The sequence below is a fragment of the Aulonocara sp. 'chitande type north' Nkhata Bay genome, linkage group LG11, assembly GCF_057382095.1.
Source record: "Aulonocara sp. 'chitande type north' Nkhata Bay isolate Kocher_YH1m ecotype deep benthic linkage group LG11, A_spYH_male_GT1.1, whole genome shotgun sequence".
Taxonomy (NCBI): Eukaryota; Metazoa; Chordata; class Actinopteri; order Cichliformes; family Cichlidae; genus Aulonocara; species Aulonocara sp. 'chitande type north' Nkhata Bay.
The window spans coordinates 39,347,073-39,371,775 of NC_141354.1; the positions used below are offsets into that span (position 1 = coordinate 39,347,073).

At 49.1% G+C, this 24,703-nt stretch overlaps 3 protein-coding genes across 7 annotated transcripts in view; 1 reads left to right on the forward strand and 2 right to left on the reverse strand.

Moving 5' to 3' along the window:
- The first annotated feature begins 68 nt into the window (after positions 1-68).
- Positions 69-13,275, forward strand: aldh5a1 (aldehyde dehydrogenase 5 family, member A1 (succinate-semialdehyde dehydrogenase)). The gene is made up of 10 exons (XM_086312643.1): positions 69-508; positions 9,869-9,952; positions 10,194-10,364; positions 10,496-10,612; positions 10,718-10,861; positions 10,962-11,105; positions 11,182-11,340; positions 11,830-11,993; positions 12,110-12,168; positions 12,362-13,275. The coding sequence occupies exons 1-10, from the start codon at positions 218-220 to the stop codon at positions 12,571-12,573; spliced, it is 1,545 nt and encodes a 514-aa protein (XP_086168769.1). The 5' UTR covers positions 69-217; the 3' UTR covers positions 12,574-13,275.
- On the reverse strand, positions 10,077-20,362 carry kiaa0319 (KIAA0319 ortholog). Of its 2 annotated transcripts, XM_086312642.1 has the most exons (16): positions 20,169-20,362; positions 19,252-19,309; positions 18,218-18,864; positions 18,052-18,139; positions 17,782-17,883; positions 17,288-17,419; positions 17,064-17,217; positions 16,840-16,988; positions 16,584-16,735; positions 16,286-16,424; positions 16,042-16,201; positions 15,830-15,966; positions 15,618-15,740; positions 14,513-14,603; positions 14,346-14,437; positions 10,080-13,875 (listed from the first exon to the last, which is right to left on the reverse strand). In XM_086312642.1, the coding sequence occupies exons 2-16, from the start codon at positions 19,292-19,294 to the stop codon at positions 13,718-13,720; spliced, it is 2,367 nt and encodes a 788-aa protein (XP_086168768.1). In that variant the 5' UTR covers positions 19,295-19,309; positions 20,169-20,362; the 3' UTR covers positions 10,080-13,717. The 2 variants fall into 2 exon arrangements, with proteins under 2 accessions (XP_086168767.1, XP_086168768.1); XM_086312641.1 differs by lacking the exons at positions 19,252-19,309; positions 20,169-20,362 and having other exon boundaries at positions 10,077-13,875; positions 18,218-19,217.
- Positions 20,363-21,023: 661 nt separating this feature from the next.
- dennd4b (DENN/MADD domain containing 4B) overlaps positions 21,024-24,703 on the reverse strand; it is a 28,178-nt gene continuing 24,498 nt past the window's right edge. For all 4 annotated transcript variants that reach the window (XM_086312647.1, XM_086312644.1, XM_086312646.1 and 1 more), the window contains 3 exons: positions 24,485-24,650; positions 24,301-24,359; positions 21,024-23,484 (listed from right to left, as the gene is read on the reverse strand). In XM_086312647.1, coding sequence (XP_086168773.1) covers positions 23,339-23,484; positions 24,301-24,359; positions 24,485-24,650 — 371 coding nt within the window. In that variant the 3' untranslated portion in view covers positions 21,024-23,338. The remainder of the gene's footprint in view (positions 23,485-24,300; positions 24,360-24,484; positions 24,651-24,703) is intronic.

Sequence of the window (24,703 nt, forward strand, 5' to 3'; positions counted from 1 at the left end):
AAGGGGCCTGAAGACTCGCTAAATACAGCGACAAGGTCGCTAAGTTGGCAACACTGGCTCCGGGCGGAAGGCTCACTGCGTTTGAACGGAGTCACGTGACTGTCGCACCGGTTGAAACCGACGGAAACCCGCGAGAGGCTCCAGCTGCAGACCTGCGCGAACGAACGGATCAAACATCCAGCATAGAGTCCGGCTCCCCGGCTGCACACCCCCCGGTATGTCCGCTGCTGTCTGCGTGCTGAAGACCCGCTGCTTCCTCCGGCAGCTCCTCCCCGGCCTGCCCGCCGCCATGCACAGAAGCTACAGCCTGGATGTCTCCGCTCCGCTCCTCCGGACGCAGGGCTACGTGGACGGCCGCTGGATCTCCGCTGCCTCGGTGTTCCCCGTCCTAGATCCGGCCACCGGGCAGGAGATAGCCCGGGTGTCGGACTGCGGCCCCGCGGAGGCCAAGCAGGCGGTGGACGCTGCGTACAAAGCGTTTCACTCCTGGAAGCAGTACACGGCCAAGGTAGGCTGCGCTCTCACAGAACTCCACTTTAAAAACCGACTATTTAAAATTAATGTCCCATTTCCGCCCTGAAAATTAAACGAAACACCCCAACGCTGGCATCTTCCCGACTGACAGAAGCCAGACATTTATTCGGATGTCATAAAATTCACCGGATACTACGATATGTGCAGGGTTCACTGTTTAAATTGGACTTTCTGCCCTCCGTAGTCAACTCAAAGCCTGGAACTCTTACGCAAATGATTGACATTGACTGACGGAGTTTATCTCAAAGATGTTATACACACACGTCAGACTTTAATACGGCTAACACAGAAACCACCTGATTTACGGATTTTCACACAAATCCAAAACTTTCTTTCATGGTCTTCTCCGCCCTCCCTACTCCACTAAAAAACTAAATTTACCTTAAATTATAAGTATTGACTGAGTATGGCGTCAAACAGCTTTCGTAACCGTTAAATGTTTGGAAATGTTTATTCGGTTAACTCATAATTCACAGAAATCCGTTTTTAGACTAAACCCAAACTTTAACAAGTGTCTTCCTGCTGCCGCGCCACTCGGAGCGGATGCGCACAAATCAAAGGTGAAGAATGACTCGCAGACAGGAGACAGACACGTGAGCCGAGATGAGCACCGCCCCTTAAACAGTCACAAAACAAAGCTGCAGTAAGGAGACGCGGTTTCCCCGCTGACAGCACAATTACGCCGTATTTGAACGGAGTTTGGTGGACAGCAGGTGTTTAATGCAGGTATCTGCCAGTGTTGGTCAAGTTACTTGAAAAAAGTAATCAGTAACTAATTACTGATTACTTCCTCCAAAAAGTAATCCCGTTACTTTACTGATTACTTATTTTCAGAAGTAATTCATTACTTAGTTACTTGGGGCGACTGTGGCTCAGGGGGTGGGAAGCACATCTGTAACTGGAAGGTTGCCGGTTTGATCCCCCGGGCTCCCTGTCCTGGTCATTGTGTCCTTGAGCAAGACACTTTACCCTACTGGTGTTGGCCAGAGGGGCCGATGGTGCGATATGGCAGCCTCGCCTCTGTCAGTCTGCCCCAGGGCAGCTGTGGCTACAACTGTAGCTGCCTCCACCAGTGTGTGAATGTGAGAGTGAATGAATAGTGGCATTATAAAGCGCTTTGGGTATGGAACGCCAGGACTGCCATAATGAATTAATTAAATACACCATTAAATAATTAATTAAATGTGGCAATAATTAATTAAAATTGGAATTAATTAATTAAATAAATAGTTATGACACATGTAATTAATTAGTTATTGACACATTTAATTAATTATTTATGTATTTCACATTTTAATTAATTATTGACACATGTAATTAATTATTGACACATGTAATTAATTATTGACACATGTAATTAATTATTTAATGATATATTTATTTATTTCATTTTGGCAGTCCTGACGCCTGGCTCTCGTCATGAAATAATTTTATCTGTCAGCCTCACCCATCAAACTCAGGGGGCGGGGTTAACGCTGCCCATGCAGCTTCTCTAACATTTGATTGGTTGCCGTGCAAAGTAAGTCAAAACAGGTCGATCCTAGAAAATCGATGGCTTGTGTAGACTTGGGGCAGCCAGGTATCCCAGAATGCAGATCAAATCACAAGCAGCAATGGTGGTGGTGTAGTTTTAAAATACCCCGTTTTTCTGTCACCAGCTACACTTTTAACAGTGTTTTAGCCGCGAATGTCGCGACGTATGTCTGGTCAGGTTGTCAACATAGAACATGCTTGCAAAAGTGCTCAGATGTTTTCAGAGATTTCACTAGCTCTGCTAACAGTTAGCATGCAGAGTGCACCGAGGGGGTACATTAACCGGTTTGTTTATTCCACTCTCCGTGTTCCACATGTTGCATTCGCAGATTCTCATTTTCACCGAACGATCGTCTCTTTCCGCCTGGTCTTGTGTCTCTGTGCTTCTGTAACATAAAGAACGAGCTGACATTTTTCTCACGAAACCAGCGATCAGCTCAACAGACCCTCAGTTTACCTGCATGCATCCTCCTCCTCATCTGTCAGCTGTTTAACACCTGCTGCTAATTCAAGAAACACGCCTAGTTACCTGGTGATAGTCACAGTTTAACTGGGCAGCCGGTGCTCGATATAAAGCAATGTCAGCGCATTTTTCTGCACAAGATAAGTAAATATAGTGTTTTCCCCGAGCGCAGAGCTGCTGGAGCTCGTTTCCTTACAGAGCACTTTATAGGCGAACAGCTTCATCAGCGGCTGATGTCCAATCACCAGCACACAGCTTTCAAACCTCAGCTGAGTTTTAGCTCTCAGTGGTTAAACGCTGGACTTCATTCACTCAGGTTCTGTCTGTCGGGTCACGTTTACTTCGCTGTTTTATTTACAACTGAGCAAATCGGTTTGGCTGAGGTTAAAGTTACGTTTCATAACTGCATAGTTTCACAGACGTTTAAATTCAAATTCAAAATTCAAATTTTATTTGTCACGTACACAGTCATACACAGTACGATATGTAGTGAAATGCTTGGACAACTGCGCGTGACCTAAAGAAAACAAAAAAGGAAAAGGCTATGAATAAGATAGGAAATAAATATGAAAAATTAAAAAGGGTAAATTTAACTAAGAAGGAATAAAATATAAATTAAGGTTAAAAATGAAATAACTGTACAACACAAATTAGAATGAAGGGTAAATTTAACTGGGAAGAATAAGATAAAGATAAAATATATAAATTAAAGTTGAAAATAAAATAACTGTACAACAAAATACACAATATAGAACTATATAAGAATGTATGAAGAAATCTAAATATAAATAAATATATACACAATAACAGCAGCTGTACAAGTATTAACTGGAAATGAAGAATATAGTGACCAGTGTTGTGCAAAACCAAAGTCCAGAAAGTCCAGTGTGTGTGTAAGAACTGTATGTGTGGGTCAGTACTGTGTGGTGGTGTGATTGAGAGACCGTATCGCCTGCGGGAAGAAGCTCCTCCTCAGTCTCTCTGTGTTGGTCTTCAGGGAGCGGAATCGCTTTCCTGACCTCAACAGAGAGAACAGTCTGTTGTTGGGATGGCTGAGGTCCTTCACGATCTTCCTGGCCTTGGTCCAGCACCGCCTGCTGTAGATTGAGTGCAGGTCAGGGAGCTCGGAGCGGATGGTGCGCTCAGCTGACCGCACAACCCTCTGTAGAGCTCGTCTGTCCTGCATGGTGCTGTTCCCGAACCAGGTTAAGATGTTTCCCGCCAGGATGCTCTCTATGGTGCACGAGTAAAAGTTCCTGAGCACCTTGGAGGGCAGTTGGAAGTCTCTCAAGCGTCTGAGGTGGTAGAGACGCTGTCGGGCCTTTTTCACCACGGTGTTGATGTGACAGGACCATGACAGGTCCTGCGTGATGTGAACTCCGAGGTATTTGAAGCTGTCCACTCTCTCCACTGGGCACTCGTTGATGACGGGGGTCCGGTAGTTCCTCTCCTGCTTAGTGCTGAAGTCCACTATCAGCTCCTTTGTCTTACTGACGTTTAGAAGGAGGTTGTTCCTCTGGCACCAGTTCTCCAGATTCCTAATCTCCTTCAGGTAGGCCGTCTCGTTGTTATCAGAGATCAGGCCCACCACGACGGTGTCGTCAGCAAACTTGATGATGGTGGTGGAGCTGGTAGTGGCCACACAGTCATATGTGTACAAAGAGTACAGCAGGGGGCTCAGAACACACCCCTGGGGGGCTCCAGTGCTGAGAGTGGTGGAGGCTGAGACATGTCCGCCCATCCTTACTGCCTGTGGTCTGCCAGTTAGGAAGTTGGAGATCCACTGACACATAGATGAGCTGAGTCCCAGATGCTCCAGCTTGGTGGTGAGTGTGGCGGGAATTATGGTGTTAAATGCAGAGCTGTAGTCTATGAAGAGCATTTTAACATAATTCCCCCTTCTAGTGTCCAAGTGAGTGAGTGATGTGTGGAGGAGATGAGAGATGGCATCGTCTGTGGAACGATTTGGACGGTAAGCGAACTGTAGTGGGTCCAGTGTGTCTGGTAGTGAAGAAATGATGAAGTCTCTGACCAGGCGTTCAAAGCACTTCATCACTACTGAGGTGAGGGCTACAGGGCGATAGTCATTGAGAGAAGCAGGGTGGGGTTTCTTCGGGACAGGAACAATGATGGACTCTTTGAAGCATGTGGGGATCACCGACTGAGATAAAGAGATGTTGAATATCTCAGTGAACACAGGAGCTAGCTGGTATGCGCAGTCTCTTAGGATACGACCTGGGATGCGACCTGGGATGCCATCTGGTCCTGCTGCTTTCCTGGTGTTCACTCTCTTGAAGGCTCTCCTTACTTCATGCTCGGAGATGACGAGCACGTTTCCGGTGCTGGCAGTATCTTCCTGTCTGCAGCCGTTAGCGCCGCTAACACTAGCATTGTTGGAGACCTTAGCTGCAGCCTCGAAGCGAGCATAGAAAGTGTTCAGCTCGTCTGCCAGAGTCACGGCCGCGTTCGTCATACCGGTTGTTGGTGCTTTATAGTCCGTTATTGTCCTTAGTCCCCGCCACAGGCTCCTAGAGTCACTCTGTTGGAGTTGTGACTCTAGTTTCCTCCCGTAGCGCTGCTTCGCCTCTTTCACCGCCCTCCGCACGTTATATGACGCGGCTTTGTACGGGTCCATGTCCCCCGTCATGAGTCCCGTGTTGTAGGCAGCGGTGCGGGATCTCAGAGCGTCGCGGATGGTTTTATCCACCCACGGCTTCTGGTTGGGAAACGTTGTGATAGTCTTTGTCTCCACGGTATCATCCGCTAGTTTCCCGATGAATCCCACAACCGCTTCCGTAAACACGTTGACGTCATCGTCGGAGCTGTTTCTGAACATGCCCCAGTCTGCGTCATCGAGTGCGTCCTGTAACGCGGCCACCGATTGATCCGTCCAGCGCGCGACCTTCCTCTGAACCGGAACTTCCTGTTTCAGCCTTTGTTTGTATTTTGGCATGAGGAAGATGGCGGCGTGATCAGATTTGCCAAACGGGGGGCGGGATTGTGCCTTGTAGCCGTCCTTGACCGTAGTGTAGCAGTGGTCCAGTGTCCTTTCACCCCTGGTGGGGCAGGTGATGTGTTGATAAAAGTTCGGCGCTGCGCGTTTGAGGTTGGCGCTATTAAAGTCCCCCGTCACAATAAGCGCAGTGTCCCGGTGTTGTGTCTGGTGCTGTGTGAGTGCCTCATGCAGCTCGCATAAGGCGGTGACCGTGTCCGCTTGTGGTGGAATATAAACGGCACTTACAATGACCGATGTAAATTCCCGAGGTAGATAAAAGGGACGACACATGATGGACAGTAGTTCCAGATTTGGTGTGCAGGAGCGTGTGAGAGGAACAACGTTCGCACTGTTGCACCAGTTGTTGTTCACCATTAAACACACGCCGCCTCCCCTTGACTTCCCCGAGTCCCGTGTCCTGTCCATGCGGTGAACCGAGAAGAACTCGGCCGGCTGGATGGCGTGGTCCGGCACCGCTGGGTTCAGCCATGTCTCGGTGAAGCAGAGGAGATTGCAGTCCCGAATGTCTCTCTGGAACTTTATCCTGGCCCTGAGGTCGTCAAGCTTGTTCTCCAGTGACTGGACGTTGGCGAGCAGGATGCTAGGCAGAGGTGTGCGGTGTGCACGAGCTCTCAGCCTGTTCCTGACGCCGGCTCGCTTCCCTCTAGGCCGCCGCCGCTTCCCTTTGTTCTCCCTCGAGATCTCACTCGGCCAGCTCGGATCCGGAGTTAAAAACTTCGAATTGTGAGTACATTGTATACCAATAGAAACAAGAGTGTCACTGTCATACCTAATGTACCCAATGGTGATGATTTTGCCGATTTAGAAACGCTGAAAACTAACTTAAAAAACAAAGACAAAGAAAAAGTGGTCGGAGCAGTCGTGACGGCAGCCGACCTCACCGGCGCCATCTTAGGTCACTGGCATCTAATGGTTCACTGGCACATGTGTTAGACTGAACTATCATCTAAATATCATCTGTTTTTTAATAGTTATTCAACTGTATTCTAAGCACCAGCTGTCTGTTAGAATGTGATTTTTTTTCTCTCTCTGTTGGCAGACGTATAAAAATGCGCAGGAAAATCTGACGTGCATGGCGAACTTCACCGACGATATTTAGGGAGGAATAAACACACATCAAACATAAATGAACCATTTGCCTGTCTCCATAATTGAGAGAATTTTCTCTTCTTATGTCAACACTCTCTCTCTCTCTCTCTCTCTTTTTTTTTTTTTTTTTGGCTTTTTCGGTCATGTTATGTTTACCTGTCAAAGGCTTGTTACAAACTATGAAACACATCGTGCAGACTTCTGGATGTTAGAAGAAAACTAATACTGCTCATGAATGAGACTAAAGGCAGGAAGGTGTCCTTTAAAACTAAACATGTTAATAGGACCTCCCTATTTATATCATAGTTTATGATATAGCACGTGTATTTCAGTAATAGCCTGCTGAGGCCACTATACGTGCTGGCCTCATATCAAATGTGAAGGCAGACTGAGTCTATGTTTTTTATATCTAATCTTCCTTTTCAAACATTTAAACAGCAGCGAGTCTGCAGCTGAGGGAATACAAATTCAAATTGTCGGAACAGGTTTGCTCGTTTCTTGGATTCATTTGGTGATTTATTAAATGTATAACTGTTATTCTAATCTGCTGCTGAGTCTCTTACACTTTTCTTTATGCTGTATATTTTCACGTCTCTGGAATAGTTGGCAGTTAGATAGTCAGCTGGGAAACTTTGTGTTAACTCATGGAGCTGAGGATATCGTGGATATGCTGACCTCGCTGCGTGGTGTACAGAGCGAGGTCAGCATGATTAATATTCACAATAAAAATATTAGCCGAACATCATGAAGTCTGTATGTGTTTCATAGTGTCGAACAACCTTTGTACAGTTAAAGCCAGCAGTTACTACATGACAGAAACACCAACGTTATCTCTTTTATGTGTTTATACACAGGTCACGCTGATTACTGAACAAAAACCCAAAGATCAGATGTTAAACAGATTTATTTGCTCTCTCTCCTCCTTAAACATGTTTTTAATCTTAGTTATAATTCAGACTGAAACCCGTAGGACACATAAGAACATCAGGAAATAAAACATCGATAAATATAACCTCAGTAAAAGAAGTCAGCGGGGGTTACTACAGCTGTGTACCGGGGCCTGCGCTTTGTCGGTGGGATTGCTTGCGAGGCGAGCGGGTCTATCCCACGCTTTGCCGTGAGACTGGGCAGACATCTCCGACATCATCGAAACACTTTTGCAAAGAGGCTGTATCTTGACAAACCGACCAGACACATGAAGATTAAACCACTACATTCTCGGCTAAAAAAATATTAAAACGGTATTTGGTAACACACAAACAGGGTTTTTCAAAGCTCAGTTCTGTTAGCTTCCACATGCTGGTTGTTGTGTGCTAGAAACAATGGCCACCAGGCCAAAGCAATGGTTTTGACTCGATCAGCGTTAACCCCGCCCCCTGAGTTTGATGGGTGAGGCTGACAGATAAAATTATTTCATGATGAGAGCCAGGCGTCAGGACTGCCAAAATGAAATAAATAAATATATCATTAAATAATTAATTAAATGTGTCAATAATTAATGAAATGTGTCAATAATTAATTAAAATGTGAAATACATAAATAATTAATTAAATGTGTCAATAATTAATTAAAATGTGAAATACATAAATAATTAATTAAATGTGTCAATAATTAATTAAAATGTGAAATACATAAATAATTAATTAAATGTGTCAATAATTAATGAAATGTGTCAATAATTAATTAAAATGTGAAATACATAAATAATTAATTAAATGTGTCAATAATTAATTAATTACATGTGTCATAACTATTTATTTAATTAATTAATTCCAATTTTAATTAATTATTGCCACATTTAATTAATTATTTAATGGTGTATTTAATTAATTCATTATGGCAGTCCTGGCGTTCCATACTTTGGGTGCCTTGAAAAGCGCTATATAAATACAATCCATTATTATTATTATTATTATTATTATTATTACTTAGTTGCTTTTTAAAAACACGATTTACAACCTGAGTAGGTGATAAAGCGATAGATCTTTCAGCCCAATTCTACTTTTTCTGCATAATCCATCATACAAAATGTAATCAGATGGAAAAGTCTCTTTTTAAAACTTGTTTTATTAGTTTTAATCTTTTAACTTTATGCATCAAGCAAAAATTTAATTATCTGCAACATTCTCTGACTGGAAGAAATTAGTTTAACATTTAAACCTATTTTCTGCACATTCCAGCACATAAAATAAAATAAAATATTTTTTGTGTTTACACTCAGTCTTTCAAATAGATGCAAGTAAAACGCAGCAGAAAATAAATAAAGTCAAAGACTCAGCGGTCCTGTTGCTCTATTTTCACCTGTAAAGCAGGAGTGGGGCAGGCGGAGGTTTACCCTGGTGCAGGTGTGCCGCGGTCAGTGGAAGAATCCGCGAGTTTCTCTGTGAGTTTCCCATTACGTCGTAGCTACTCGGTGCTTGTTGGAAGTTTAGGGGTTTTTCGCTGTAAAAAGAAGTTTTCTTCCCACGCACAGCGGACACTAATGTTTTTGTCACTTTTTATGGAATCAAACTCAAAGTAAGGTCAGTGCTTCCACGCTTTAAACGCTGCACGCTCATACTCTCTCTGCACTCGATATATGATCCATTGTTGATCTGCACACAGCTGTTGTCACCAACGTCGCACTCGCTTACGTCACTGTCATGAGACACTCGCAAAAAATCACGGTTTTAGTAACGCAGTAACGCAGCGTTCCTACGGGAAAGTAACGGTAATCTAATTACCGTTTTTGCAATAGTAATCCCTTACTTTACTCGTTACTTGAAAAAAGTAATCGGATTACAGTAACGTGTTACTGCCCATCTCTGGTTATCTGCTGTGAGGCGTCAGCAGTCAGTGTGTGGATGCTGCTGAGCTAAGTTAAATGTTTAAACGCTCGCAGCCTCAGACACAAAGTCCGGCTTTGTTAGAGGTCAGCAGGGTGACTGAGCTCCACCTCCATACAGTCACCAACACAGGAGGTGACTCGCTGAAGGATGAACCAACGAGCAGGGACGGAAATCTACAGGAGCAAACTCAGGACGGGATGTTTCCTCACTCTGGTCCTTCACTCAAGTTTATATAGATTTTTTGTAAATGAGAGAATTGTTTGTGTATTGTTGATGAAACTAAAGTTCTCTCTCCGAGTCTCCATCAATGTGAAGCATGTTGGCGGGGGACAGGGGCGAACGGTTAAATGTGACGATGAAGGCGTGCAGGTGACCCGTGCTCTGCTCTGATTGGTCGTCCTGCAGGAGAGGAGCGTCCTGCTAAGGAAATGGTTTGAGCTGATGACGCTGCACAAAGATGAGCTCGCCCAGCTGATCACGTTTGAATGTGTGAGTATGACACATGAACTCACCTGTAGGACACCTGAATATGCAGTACATGTCAGCAACGAGTGAGTACTTGTACTGTAGTACTTTTCAAATAAATACTACTTTAAAATGTTTGTTTGACGAAATAAGAAAACCTCAAGAAGTTTTTGTAAAAGTGTTTATTGTAACAAACACTCATCTTTATCCTGCTGCGCGTGTCTCTGCGTCTACGTGTCTCTGCGTCTGCGTGCGTGTGTTGCAGGGTAAACCGATGTGCGAGTCTCTCGGGGAGATCTCGTACTCCGCCTCCTTCCTCGAGTGGTTTTCTGAGGAGGCGCGGCGAGTCTACGGTGACATTGTGCCATCTCCAGCCAAAGACAGAAAGCTCCTCCTCCTGAAGCAGCCGGTGGGCGTGGCCTCCATCATCACACCGGTGAGCAGCTCGTTAATGAATTGATATCACGTTATCCAAGCTAGAATAGATTTTAATCGATAATCAAAACCCACCCCTAATGAATCCATCACATGACGTCCCGCAAAGAATTTGCTTTTGGTTGTTTCCAGTGGAACTTCCCCAGCGCCATGATCACCAGGAAGGTCGGCGCCGCGCTGGCTGCCGGCTGCACGGTGGTGGTTAAACCAGCTGAGGACACGCCACTTTCGGCTCTCGCTCTGGCAGAGGTGAGTACGTCAAACATCTGGATAGGGGTCGGCACTTTGTTTCTTCGTGGGACACACATTGTTGAGTCACTTCCTGTGTTTTGGCGTGTTTTTTTTCCCCCTCAGCTGGCGGAGCAGGCGGGGATCCCGGCAGGGGTGGTCAATGTGGTTCCATGCTCCAGAGAGTCGACGCCCTCGGTCGGGCAGGTCCTCTGCACAGACCCTCTGGTGGCTAAAATCTCCTTCACTGGATCCACGGCGACCGGGAAGGTCAGAGTGCAGCGCCGCCCGCAGCGCCGCCCGCAGCGCCGCCGCCCGCAGATCCACATAAAAAGCAGAAACTCTTCTTTAAATAAAACTTCGGTTTCAGGTGTTGCTGAAAATGGCCGCTGACACCGTGAAGAAGGTATCCATGGAACTGGGTGGCCACGCCCCCTTCATTGTGTTTGACAGCGCAGACCTTGACAAAGCGGTGGGCGGAGCCATGGCATCCAAGTTCAGGAACTCAGGCCAGGTGAGGGTGTCTCCTGCTGACCTGTTCCACAGGTGAACGCCACCATTGTGCACACTAACGCTTCTTCTTCCTGCAGACGTGCGTGTGCTCGAACCGGTTTCTGGTCCAGAGCGCCGTCTACGACCGCTTCGTGGAAAAGTTGGGGCGAGCTATGGATGCCGAGCTGCGTCTGGGTCACGGCTCGGAGCCCAACACCACGCAGGGGCCGCTCATCAACACCCGCGCCGCAGAGAAGGTAAACGCCGTTTCCACTATTAACCCGGATTGTTTCGTCCCCGTGACAGAGCAGAGAAAACCGACTCAGCGTTAGAACATTTATTTCTTTTATTCAATCATCTTCTGAAGAGACGCCTGCACAGCCCAGACGCCAGTTGCAGCATCTCTAACATTAGAATCATAACCTGTGCCTCATATTGGTGTTATTTTGGTACTTTACACGTCACAGTTTCAATACAAACATTGTTATATGGCAAACTTCCTCTTTTCTGTCTGGCTTCCTGTATTTATTAACATGCTGTACAGCTCTACACTTCCTGTTTTCAGCCTGGCTGAGTGCTTAGTTTGTGAGTCTACAAACCTTCATTATTAAAATACATAAAGCAATAAAATAAGGATACTAAGGATATATTAATTACATGACACCACATTACTGCCGACGATAAATGACTGAAGTTTGTTTAAAGACCGCACCAGCACGCCGCTGAACGCCGTCTCTGCCTCCCAGGTGCTACATCAGATTTCGGACGCCGTGTCCCGCGGGGCGAAGGTGGTAAAAGGCGGGAAGCGCCTCGATGGCTCCTTCATGGAGCCGACTCTGCTGGCCAACGTCACCGCCGACATGCTGTGCACGAAGGAGGAAACCTTCGGGCCGCTCGTGCCCGTCATCAGGTGAGTCCAGACAGATGATCGAGACGGGATTTGTTGATCTGCGGGTTTAATCCTGGCTAGACGCAGATTCTTGTTCATCGTGAAGCCGTCTGAGCTCGCCTGTGTCTGATCTGCAGGTTTAACACGGAGGAGGAGGCTCTGGCTATTGCTAACGCGACCAGCGTCGGGCTGGCAGGTGAGTCCACCTGCGTGCATGCAGCCGATTGGTTCCTAGACTGCAGATCGCGGGCTGTTCATGCGTCGTCGCAGACGTGTCTGTTTCCGAGAGCAGGACTCAGAGCTGTAAATTAGACTTTAACGTCTGACCCAGTAGAAGAAAGGTTCACGTGGTGGCGCCTCATAGTTCTAACCTCCTCCTTTGTTCTCAGGTTACTTTTACTCACAGGATGTGAGTCAGATCTGGCGGGTGGCGGAGGCGTTGGAGGTGGGGATGGTCAGCGTCAATGAGGGGCTGCTGTCCACGCCAGAGGCCACGTTTGGTGGGGTGAAGGAATCCGGCATGGGCCGCGAGGGCTCCAAGTACGGCGTCGACGAGTACCTGGAAGTGAAGTACATGTGCTTTGGAGGCCTCAAACCGTGAGGAGGAAGAGGAGGCGGTACAAAAGCTGTGACTCGGTGGAGGTGGTCGGATTCTTTTATTAACACGTGATAACTCCTTCAATAAAGTTTGAATTCATGCAGGATCAAAAACGTCCAACATCGGACTTTGTAAATCACATTTTGAATCAGCTGTCGCTTCTACGCTCACACACTCGGCACCAGCACGAAGCTTAAACTTATCTGAACCCGTCTCAGACTGGTTGAACTGCCCAAACTCACACCAGTAGGAGGCGCTACTCAGTCCGTTTATCTGCCCTGTCTGCTGTGATTGGCTATCAGTGTTAAGGGATTGTAAACTGAAGGGGAGGGGCTAACAAACCGCCACATTGTGATGAAACTTGTTTTTAAAAATTATTTTCTGCTTCACCCGTGGCGCAGCGAGTGTCCATAAAGCTTCCAACTCGCATGAATCCTCCTGAATCGTGAAACTTGATTCATTCCTAAAGAAATTGTGCGTGATGAGCGACGCGCCTTTGGAAACGAAGCCGACAGAGCGACAGCCGGCGCCGCATCGAGCCATGAAAACACGAACGGGTGCAAACCTGTCGACTCGGCTCGTCTACGTGTGAAACGCTCTCGTAGCAGTTTAATACCTGGATGTTTGTCTGTGACTTTAGCTGATGGGGTCAAAGTTCATGTGTGCGTTTTGTATTCTGACCACATTAAAGACGAGTTTGTGTTACTTCTGTGTTGGTGTTTTTATGTCGGAGGTGTCGGCTCACATCCTTCGTCTCTGATTCACACGCTGCTTCTCGTTAGCCAACAAACGTTGATGAAGTTTAACCCGGCGGACGGCGTCTGTGACCCGGGCTCAAACGAACCACGACCGTGTGATCGGACGCCGTCGTCAGCTGACTCTGCCGTGTTTCCTGGTGAGCGCTCTGTTAGCTAACGAGCTCACAGCTGTGAATCGGGCACGTGGCGGTGGTGCGATGCCTGATGTGTCCCGCCCTCTTGCTCTTCCTCTTATGTCCGAGCAGACGCGCGTCCGTCCTCCAGGTCTCGAGTTCCTTGCGTCCTTTGAAATGGGACATGTTAGCATTCTCTTGAAAACTGGGTAATGTGGTCCCTCATACACGTCCCAGAATGCACCATTCTGCGTCTGCGAGAGGTCAGCCGCCCCGTCATCCGAAGGCGTCGCCGTTGCGGGCAGCCATGGTGCTGATGCGGTTCCTGCTGCGGACCGGCCGGTCGCGGCTGAAGATGGTGTCCTGGTCGCTGTCCAGCTCCGACTCGGACATCATGAGGCTGGAGTTGTGCTCCGTGCTGCGGTGCTTGATACCTGCACAGGGGAAAGGTCAGCGGGGGTCATGGTTTAAGTCTCAGTCATTGAATAAAGATGGAGGACGACCTCCCGCCGCTCCGGGGAAACGTCTGCTCTAAAGAACAGCGGGACATTCCCAGGAACGTGGGAACAGTCAGGTGCTTTAAAAGAAGGAAGCGGCTTCGCTTTGGTTCATGAAGACGACTCTGCTCTTACCTGAGGTCCCGAAGGTCGCTGAGCTGAGCTCAGTCACATGACCCAAGGTGGGAGTCCTTTAGGAGAACGCATGGATCACCTGGGAAAGGACAAGAGCGATGAACCACACCCTGGTCACGTGATAGCTGCAGAGTGAATCAGCGACCCCGCAGGACCGCCTCCAAGGTGACGACTAACTGAGCCGCAGTGAAACGACTTCATGAACCAACGAGAACGCCGCCGCAGACCGACCCTGACAGCCTCCGCAGGCGGACTATGGCAATGTGACTCACTGAATTTGGGGCGGAGCTCCACCCTCTCCTGCTCGTCCATGTTGTCCAAGATGGTGTATTTGGTTTTCTTCCTCGCTTTGGTCTGTCGTCTCCTGAAAGCAGCAGAGACCAGTTCACGCACGGAAGCACACCTGGGATCAGTCTATCACCTGCAGCGGCGTCCTCACCTCTTACAGCAGCAGATGAACGTCCAGCCGAGTGACAGGATGAGGACGACGAGCACGAAGCTGGTCAGGATGACGTACAGGACCCTCCACTCTGTCAGAGGAGCACAGCCGACAGGTCAGCGGCTCGTGCGGAGCTTCACCTGAATGTGTGCTGTGTGATGCGTACAGGTACATTTACAGGTGTGTGCACAGGCTTCACTGCTCGTTTGGAGGCCAGTTTGAATAAAGAGCTCTTTCTCCCTCCGTGCACTCGGAGACCAGCTTACCATCAAATCTGGTTCCTGCATTAGTCTCTGCTGCTGTCGGCCTCGTTTACTTTCTTTTATTTGGCTTTTATTGATATCTAATTTTATTCTATAGTTCCAATGTACAGCACTCAGCTGGGGTTGTTTTAAAGGGTTTTATAAATAAAGGTGATGATGGATCAGTGACGACACTAACACGCACAGTTACCAGGCAGAAAAGTCCCGCGGCGCTCATGTTTAACATCAGCATCGCTTTCACAGCGGAATAAAGAAATTCGCTGCAGTTACATTAATAATATGCGCATCTGCTGCAAAGCTGCAGCTGCGCGTGTAAGTCGACAGCCGCAATAAAGAAGTGTCGTGAAAAGTGCGAACATGTGGGCGGGTCTGTCACGCCCCAGTCCCGGGTTGCAGCACCGTGTGCGGCTGTCGCCTTACACGCGCAGCTGCAGCGTTTCGGCTACAACAACAGGACCCAGTTCTTTCTGTCTTAAGCCAGCGAGGCGTGATTGGGGACACTGCTCACAGGCCCCGCCCCAGCTCTGCAGTCAGAAACGGGCTGACTGCAGCCAGTAAGACAGAAAAGTATGAAACTCACTACATGATGTTTCATCTCCGTTCACAAGTTTCTGGACTTTGAGACTGAACTTTGTTTCACATCCTGTTCAACTTGCTGCTGCAGACGAACGAAGCAGTCGAGGGACAAACGTCACAAGTTTGTGTGAAAGTTGTTTAAACAGAAACGACTGAAGGATTCGTTGTGAACGAGTTTGTAATGTAAATGAAGTTTTCTGTCGTTTCTCGCCGTCACGTGAGGAATGACCCGCTGCCGTGACCGAAGACTACAAATCATACTTTACCGCAGTTGCTCTCTCCATCGCCAAGGTAACGACGAATCAGGTTCTCGGTCCAGAAGGGGTCGCAGGCACACTGCTTGGTGATTGGATCGCACTGACCACGCCCCGAACAGCTGAGCAGACACACTGAGGGAAAAACGAGCGCGTTAAACACAGACAAATGCCCCGCCCCTTTCTGAGATGTCACAGGTGAGCCGTGCCCCGGCTGGACTCACAGACGGTGTCCACCCTCAGGACTCTGAACAACAGGTAGTCGCTTTTCTCGAAGAGCAGCTGGCTGCGCAGCACGCCGACCAATCGGGAGGCAGAGAGGGGCCCCGAGGTGCCGTGCACGGAGAACTGCAACACGGTGCTGCAAGCAGAGAAAACATCACAGGTTATGGCGAGCCGGCACGTGGAGGGGCAAGTCCGCGGTGCGTGCAAGTACCTGATGTGGGAGTGTCCCTGCAGCGCTCGCACGTGGAGGTCGCTGTCAAGGACGTGGATCAGAGCGGCGAGCTGTCGGACCACCGTGTCTCTCTGAGCCACGCTCACCTGAGACACCGACACCAGCATCTCCAGCTCCACCTGCTCGCCGCCGCCGGGCTCTGCAGACACGTGGGACAACACATCTATGTCGGCGCATGCCTGCGTAACACAAAACGGGACGAACGGCGAGCTTCCAGCCTCACCTGGTCGCACCTCCACAGTGGCCGTGGCGGAGCCGGAGCGCCCCTGCGCGTTGGTCACCTTCAGCTGGAACAGGTAGGTGCCTTCGACCAGGTTGGCGAGGTAGAGCGAGGGCTGAGTATCCGAGCCGTACAGTACGTCCTGGAACCAGCAAAGGTCAAAGGTCACTCCGTCACACACACACACAGTGTGAGGTCGATGAGCCGCCACTGATTTAAACTGAAGTTTAGTTTCCCGCGGGTCACCTGCGCTCGTTAATAAAGTTTGATTTGAAGCGTCACAGCGCCGGTCGGAACTCACCCCGGCAGCAGGACTCTGGCTGTCCCGGGTCCACAGGAAGTGCACCGCGGTCTGATCGGCGTTGGTCACCGAACCTCTGAGAACCAGAGAGTTGTTGGGCAGAGTGAGCGAGTGGCTGCCGCTGGCGTGGGCGACCGGAAGAAAACTACCGGCTGGAGTTTGGAGGAAGCAGACGACCTTAGATTAGCGTGTTTGTGATTTAAACGAGTCTGACAGGAAGAGCTCCGCCTTCCACAAATAACACCGAGTCGCTCACCTTCTGGGACTTTGACGGTCAGCGAGGCGCTGTCTGTCGCCCCCTCCTGGTCAGATACGGTCAGTCTGAAGGTGTAGCGCCCCGCCCGAACCCCCGAGGCTGTGGCGACGGGCTGATCTGCGTCGTCCAGCCTCAGCCCGGGAGGCCCGCTGGAAAACACGAAACCCGACTGAACAAATTTGATCTTTCAGTCACAGGAACATGAAAAAAGGCTCCAGACTTACCTGACCGCCTCCCAGCGGTAGCTGACGATGCCGCTGTCGTCACTGCTGCCGCTGCCGTTGAGCAGCAAGCTGCTCACCGGGAGAGACAGGCTCCTGTCGGGGCCCACGACGGCCACCGGACCGCGGTTTGACCCTCCAACCTGTGACGCTGAAGCTGGAAAAGCGAGAGGAGGTTTAAAGAGTCGGTGTGAAGCCACAGAAAGCATTAAACCCGTCGAGTTTACCTGCTGACTCAGTCGCAGTCGTAGGGTTAAAGCTGGCTGCTGACAAGGTCGGGGTAGTAAGGTCAGAGGTCACAGTCAGGTGGGTGGTGGAAGGTGGAGTTCCGGCTGCAGACTGAAGCATCTTCACAGCGTCTGTGCGAGAAATGAAGGTTAAATTCTTCCTTTCATTTACCTGCTTCCTCACCTGGTCTCTCTGAGGTCACCTGTTTGTCTTTAAACTGAACTTTGACCTTCACACTGTCTCAGGTGAACACCACCCACTTACTAAAATGAGTCACCTCCAACCACCACAAAGTTTCTCCTGGGCAGTAACTACACTCCTACACGTGACAGTCTCTGGTTTAACATGAACCATCTACAGTGACCAGCAGGGGGCGACTCCACTGCCTGACATGAACTCAATAACCTGTTTTTCCTTAAAAAAGACTAAATAAAAATATTAAAAAAGATCAAATGTTGATCTAAACAAACATTTTTTTTAGTCATAAACTCACCTGACGTGGTAGGTTCAGGAGCAGCTGGAGTGGCGGCTGGAGTGGCGGGTTTCACTGTGGTCGCCTCTACGGGGTTTCCAAGAGACACCAGCAGGGGTGGAGCTGCATGTGGAGGACAAGTTACTGCTCCACTGGTCAGAGGGACAGGACCTGTGAGGCTCTTCAGACACGTTTGCTAAAGTTTATCTTTAAAACAATAAACTGGAGTGAACCTGCGACCTGACGGAGGTGTGCTGACCTGACCTGACCTGACCTGACGGAGGTGCTTACCTGGGTTTGCTGTGGGGCTGCTGGAGGTGTGGGCTGGCTCTGAGCTGGCCTCAGGTATCAGGGGTGGAGAGGTGGAGCTGCTCTGCGTCTGTAGGGAGAACAATGACAGGCTGCAGACTGGTCTCCATGGAGACAGTTATCATATGAGCTCACGCTCTGAACTCACTGATTCCTGTGGCGCCACCTCCGTCGGTCTCTTGGCCCCACCCTCCTCTCCCTGGCGCACGCCCGGGGCCGCGCTGCTCTCTGTCGGCCTCCTCTCTGGACCATCCTCAGCCTCTGATTGATTGAAGCTGCCCCCCCCTTTCAAAGGTGGCTGATTGGTCTCCTGTTCTGGGCTGGCTCCACCCCTCTCCTCCTGGCTGTCCTCTGAGTACTCGACATCCAGCATCCCGGGGTCTGGGAAGCCTCGATGTGGCGTGTCGAACAGGGAGAGATCTTTCAGGGCCTCCAAGTCGCCGGGCGCCTCAGACGAGCGTGAGAGGGGCCTCCAGCGCCCGCCGTAGGGCTCCCCCCTCACCAAGGACTGAAGCACCAGTGTCTGCGGGGACGGGCGTCGCAGGAAGGCGAGGAACGAGTCGGCGCCAGGCGTCTGCCGGGGCTGGCAGTTCTCCCTCTGCTGGCAGCTCAGCACGTAGCAGCGGCCCTCGAACAGCCACGCCAAGTCGTAGCCGGGCAGGTCGCAGCACGCCGCCACGCACTGCGGCAGGGACGACACGCTGGGCACCCGCAGAATACCGCTGCTCTCGACCACGGGAGACACCACGGCCTCGGAGAAGGTCGCCCCCTGCCAGCACTGAGATGCCACTGCAGCTGCAAGAGAAACGGGTTTAATAAGATGCATGCGAAGAGAGACAGCTTTACATTTTTCCTGATGAACTGCGGGCGTCCGCTCGCTGCAGAGACACCCGCAGCCTGCAGACGTCTGAGCTTTATACTGCAAAGGGCAGTAGGACATTCATGTAGTTGTAAAAAGCATGATAAGATATTAAGTAATCCAAAGTATTCAGAATACGTTACTGTCATTGAGTAACGTAACGGAATACGTTACAGAATACATTTTGGGGCATGTAATCTGTAATCTGTAGTGGAATACATATTAAAAGTAACCTTCCCAACACTGGTTAAACAGTCCTGAGTATGACACGTTTTAATCCATGCTGACATTTTTGACACGTCCACATTTCTGAATGGTTTTACCTTCCACCGCGTGGATCAGTAGCAGAAGCATGTTTTCCCACATGGTTGGTCCGTCAGCCTGAAACGATCGATCACAGACGGTTAAAAAAATCATCGCTGCTCCTCACACACCTGACAGCAGCGACGTGGTCCTCCCTGCACGGTTTCAGCACCGTCACGGTGGACAGCGCCACCTGGAGCCCCGCCCAGCAGCACGAAGCAGCCACGCTGTCACTGAAAACAAAGCTTCGGCCCCGCGAGGCCAAAAAACCCAATTTGATATTAAAAAAATCTCCCCATGAAGCAAACACGTGCTTGTTTATCAGTAGCTAAAAGCGCAAAAATCCATTCCAGGCATCGCTCTGGCTGTTCCACGCTCCTCAGGGTACCATTCAGAAAATGACTAGTTTATATTTCATTATTTATAAGTAAATATTCACAAAAGATTAAGCTTCATTCATAAAAATTGAAGGGCCCAAATTAGTCATCCTTTAATTCGGCAAAGGTTTAGGCCAGTAAACCCGAAACCTTGCGCTAAAAAAATCAAACTCCGTGAGGCCGTTTGAGGGAAACCTGATAAACAGGACGAGGCAGGGAAAAAGCACCACCACTTATAAACGAGCCGAATCGCAGCACGTAGTGAAAGAAAACTGAATTTACGTTAGTCATCTGATTTTTTTGTTCTGCTGAATAAAAATCTTTAATTTTGCAGATTTTTAAATGTAGTTCTGCATGATGAAGGCTAACAGCGCAGATTACAATGAGAATCCAACACCTGCCGTCGCAGGTCGCTGTTTTTAACATTTACAGCTCCAAGACAAAAGCAGACGTCTCAGTGTTCGCACGTTTCACCGATTACACCGTCCTCGCGCCGTTTGCAGGTTTTTATTATGGAACCCGCAAACGGCGCGCGGGTTATTAACCTGGATGTAACGCACCTGACTCCTGCGGCGCTCCGGGCCTCCCAGCAGGCCTCTCGGCTCCTCAGTGCTCCTCCCGGCCGGATCCCGTCAGCCCCGCGGGCCTCATACTGGACTCAGCGCTGGGGGTTCAACCACAAAGATTTACCTGCTCACACTGCGATGCTGAGAAAGCACGAGCGCCGTACGTCCGAGAAAATCACACGCATATACATCCGGTCATACCTTTCAAAATAAAGCCTACAAATCCTAGTGTTTGAAATGAAACCGTTATATCAGCACCATGTCAGGGGAAATGAACAGGGAGCGAGCATACACTGGACGTTTTTTTGTGGATATCTGGATATCATGTAACGCAATTTTAACACATTTATCTTTGTTTGAAAAGTTTTGTCCTTTACTGGAAATTTCAAAACCCAACTATGCTTTTATTTTGTCGGGAATACTGTGCGAGTTCCGTTGCGGATTAAATGAACTGCATTAATTTGCCCCTTGCCCTCCATTGTGTGCCTTTATTTTCTCTCCTGTGTGTTATTTATTCCTGCACAGTTGGCTTGGAGCAAAATGACAATAAAAATAAAATAAATTATATTCTGTTCTATTCTTAAATTGCTGAAAGGCTGAAAGTTGGCATTTGGGGCGTGGCCTATTTGACTGACAGGCGGCGGCTCCATCCGCTAGCTTCACCTGCACTCTGAGCTTTTGACTTTTTAATAACGTCATGTGACGATGCTGTGAGGTTACGGACGTCGGAGCTCCAGTTCAAAGAGAGATTCGCTAAAATGCTAACGTGGAAGTTTCACAGCGGTGAAGTCCAGCAGCCCGCACCAGCTGTGAAATATCACACCAAAATAATCATAAATTTAATGTATTTGCAAACTCTGCTCACTTTTATTTGTTTTCTTAAAAAACATTTACAACTGAAATCACGAGCATTTATAAATTACAACAGCAAACACAATATCAGTTTAAATGCGCCCGCCTGAGCCGGCTCTAACCACAGGCGGTCAGCTGGCTGGTTACAGACTCAAACGAGTTTAACCACAGCTTGAAGTTCACGCCTGGCTCCGGGGCGCTCAGCTGCAGCAGGAACTATTTCACTGATGACGCAATCATCAGCGTGAGCGTGCTTTAGTCTCATAACACGTTACAGTGCCCCCCCCTGTAAACCAAAAACTCACATTTATTCAGCCATCTGTCCCCCGCATGCTTCTGCAAGCTGTCCAATCAGAGGAAAGCTGGCAGCTTAAGAGACAGTAGCCAAAGCAGAGGGTGACTGAGGGGCTGAGCCCTGACACAGGAGGATTATTCTGAACTGTGAATCATGCAAAGCTGCTCCATGACACTAAAAATATGAAGCTGGAAATATCAGTGAGAAGTCGCCGGTTTGATTCCTGCTGCTGCTGAGACGCCCTAGAGCAAACTGTTAGCTTTGTGGGTCAGCTGACAGACCAGACGTGAACGGGCATCAGGTCACAAACTGAGCATCTGGTTCAGGACAATCACACACGACCCAACAAAAACATCAGCCGTGCAGCAAACGTGGCCTCAAAAGGAAATATGAAGTTTTTTGTTTTTTAATATTTAAAAAAAACTAACAAAAGATCTGCAGAGGCTCCACCCACTGCTTATCTGAACAACCAATGAGCTCTCAGATCAGGTAAGGTGTGTTACCCAGAATGCCGTGGGCACAGTGATGCGGCACTCCTGACTCCTGCTGCTCAAAATAAGCAGGGGTGCTATTTTTGACAGAAACCACACCAAGCTACTCAGAGCAGAGAACAGGAAGTCAGAAACAAGCCACCTTTCAAAATAAAAGACCCCATGCAAGGCTAAATGCTCCAGGTACAACTAGAAGACCCTCAGAGACGTGACGGAGCGAGTCAGGATTCAAATCATCTGGACCTGCGGATTCCTCGGTCAGGGTAGCTGCTGGTGCTCGCAGGGCGGACCGTAAGGAGAAGGCGACGCCTTCAAGGGAAACTTGTCTGTAAATTGGATCGTTTATTTCCTCTGACCTCGCTTGTCCCAAACCAGACGCTCTGAGCTGAAACCAGCGAAGCTTCCGAGCATCAACACATGACAGCGTGCATTAAATCGTCCTCTTTCCTCTTCAGCCTTAACGCTGAGTCGCTGAGCTCCATCAAAAAGCTCTGCTCTGCATTCTGCCGCTGAAACAACCTGTTTATTACACCCTCTGCTTTATTAGAGCCATAAATATCTACACTTTGTTATAATACAGATTTCACATCACACAGCACTTCCCGAATGAGTGCGTCGGGCCTCCAGGTGAGTCTCCAGGTCCAAACAGAGGGGAACTTCCTGTACTGCCATCTGGATTCTAACAGGAAATAGTTCGAGCTTCATCGTGGAGGTCAGGCAGCGGGCGGTGGATGAGAGGATTACAGCCGTGTGTGGGGGAGGTTACTCTACTCGTTATGATCGGTGATCTTTGTCGCCGGTCGGGTTTTACAGGTGACCGCTGTTGTACTTAGCTTGCTAACTCGCTCTCCGAGACTTTCACTCCGCCTCCGTGGAAGCTCGTGTCAGGTCACCTGCTTCAGTCGTGCTTCGCTGATGTGCACCAGCACCACAAACCTGCAGAGGGAATCCAGCGGTGACTGGAGGATGTGAGAGGTTTGGGTTTTTTGCCATTTCCTGTGTCCTAACCTTGGCCTCTGTGGTCACATGGAAAGACTCAAACTGCAGCTTCATTGTGACAGGCCGACCATCTTCTGGACGACTCCCAGCACAACGAGTCGTTCAAAAACACTAATAAAAAACGTCTGAAAGTCCTTCTCGACCACGCTTTAAAAACAAACTGTGAGGCTCGCCCGTGACCATGCAGTGCATCTTTAAATCAGGCAGCCCGGCCCGAGCTTCTAACCAGCCCTCGCCTTCGACGCTGCACCAATCACGGCTCAGAATGCTGCTGAGAGAAGTGCGTTCCTTTTGTCTCCTGCTGCCGGATCTACTTTCAGGATCGTTGATGGAGCCGTAGAGCGTCTGGATTCACACCGACGAGGCAAAAGAAGGACAGGACAGGAAGGAGTGCGGCACTCCGACCTCCACCTGGAGGCAGCAGAGAGGTGAAGAACACGAGCAGGTGAAGGCAGCGGGGATCCAAAGGCTCGCCGTTTTCCCTTCGCAGGGATGAACGAGCGCGGGGGACGTCACCAGGACCCGTTTCAGCATTCGAGAGGCGGGTGGAAGCTGCGTCTGCAGTCGATGGCCTTCGGGCTGGGAGGCTGTGCTCGCTTCTTCCGCAGCTCCTCCCGACCCAGAGTACCGCTGAGCCGAGAGTACGCCGTCTTGTACTTCTTATCGAACGCCGCTGTAAGAGAGAGAGGAGGAGGAGTTACCATCGAACAGCTGACCTCAAAGATGTCGAAGGTTAAAATCTGCGAGTCTGTGACTGAACTACAGACCACACCCATGTAAAGGAACAGCCGTCAAAGTCGTGTGCTTCCTGATTTAACACTGTTTGACCAGTTACTCTGTTCTGCTGGGAGCAGTCTCCACGCAGCATGAACACGTCTGCTGATGGTGCCGTGAGGAGCTCAGCAGTCATACTGCAGAGTGACACGACAGGAGGATGGACCTGAGCGATCTTCGAGCCCTGCAGGGCCTCACGGTTTGGCTCTTACTCCCTGAGTGTCTTAAAGACATAAAGGCCCGGACGGCCGCTAACTTTCTGCTTCTTCATTCAGATCAAACTGAGGTTATTGTACTCTTGTTGCTTTTTATATTATTGTACGATCTACTGTACAATATAAAGCGCCTTGAGGCGACTGTTGTTGTGATTTGGCGCTGTATGAATAAAGTTAAATTGATTGTGTGGCGATCATCTGAAACCAGGCTCCACCTCCTGATGACATGTTAGGAGATTAAATGGTGGACTCCAAGAGTTCGCACCATCAATTTAGTGATGGGTGGGTGGATGCATGTATTGGTGGATGGATGAGTGGATTGGGTGGATGGACGGGCGGGCAGCCTCGACCTTTGACCTCCAAAATCTAAACATTTCTTCCTTTGGTCCATGTCTGTAATTTATTCACAGACATCAGCTTCACAGGAAACGCCCACAAACACGAATGCAGAACATACTAATAATAATAATGCTAGCTGCTAGCCTGTGGCGTGTTCTTACCGACGTGATCTTTGCCCATGGCTGCCAGCGTGAGGAAGAGGAACTCTCTGTACAGACTCCTGCCAGACAGAAAACACAAAATTCACATCTCACCGCATCAAAGTAAAACCTCAGCTGAACGTTTTTCAGGTCGTCTCGCTGCTGCCCGTCTCCGTTTCACAAACTTCTGCGCCTGCCGGCTCACCTCTGGATCCTGGGGGTTCCCGGCTGTTTGGCCAGCGTGTCCAGGAAGAGCGTGACGGCCTTGTGCACCTCATTCATGCCCACCCACCGCAGCACCTCCTCCAGGAAGGACAGGGTGAACGGGTGGTTGTGCCTCCGCCAGCTGTAGCTTCTCATCAGGACGCCACCTGTTGGAAGGAAAGAAGGATGGCGGCTTAAATGCTTAAATGTTAAAAAGTCA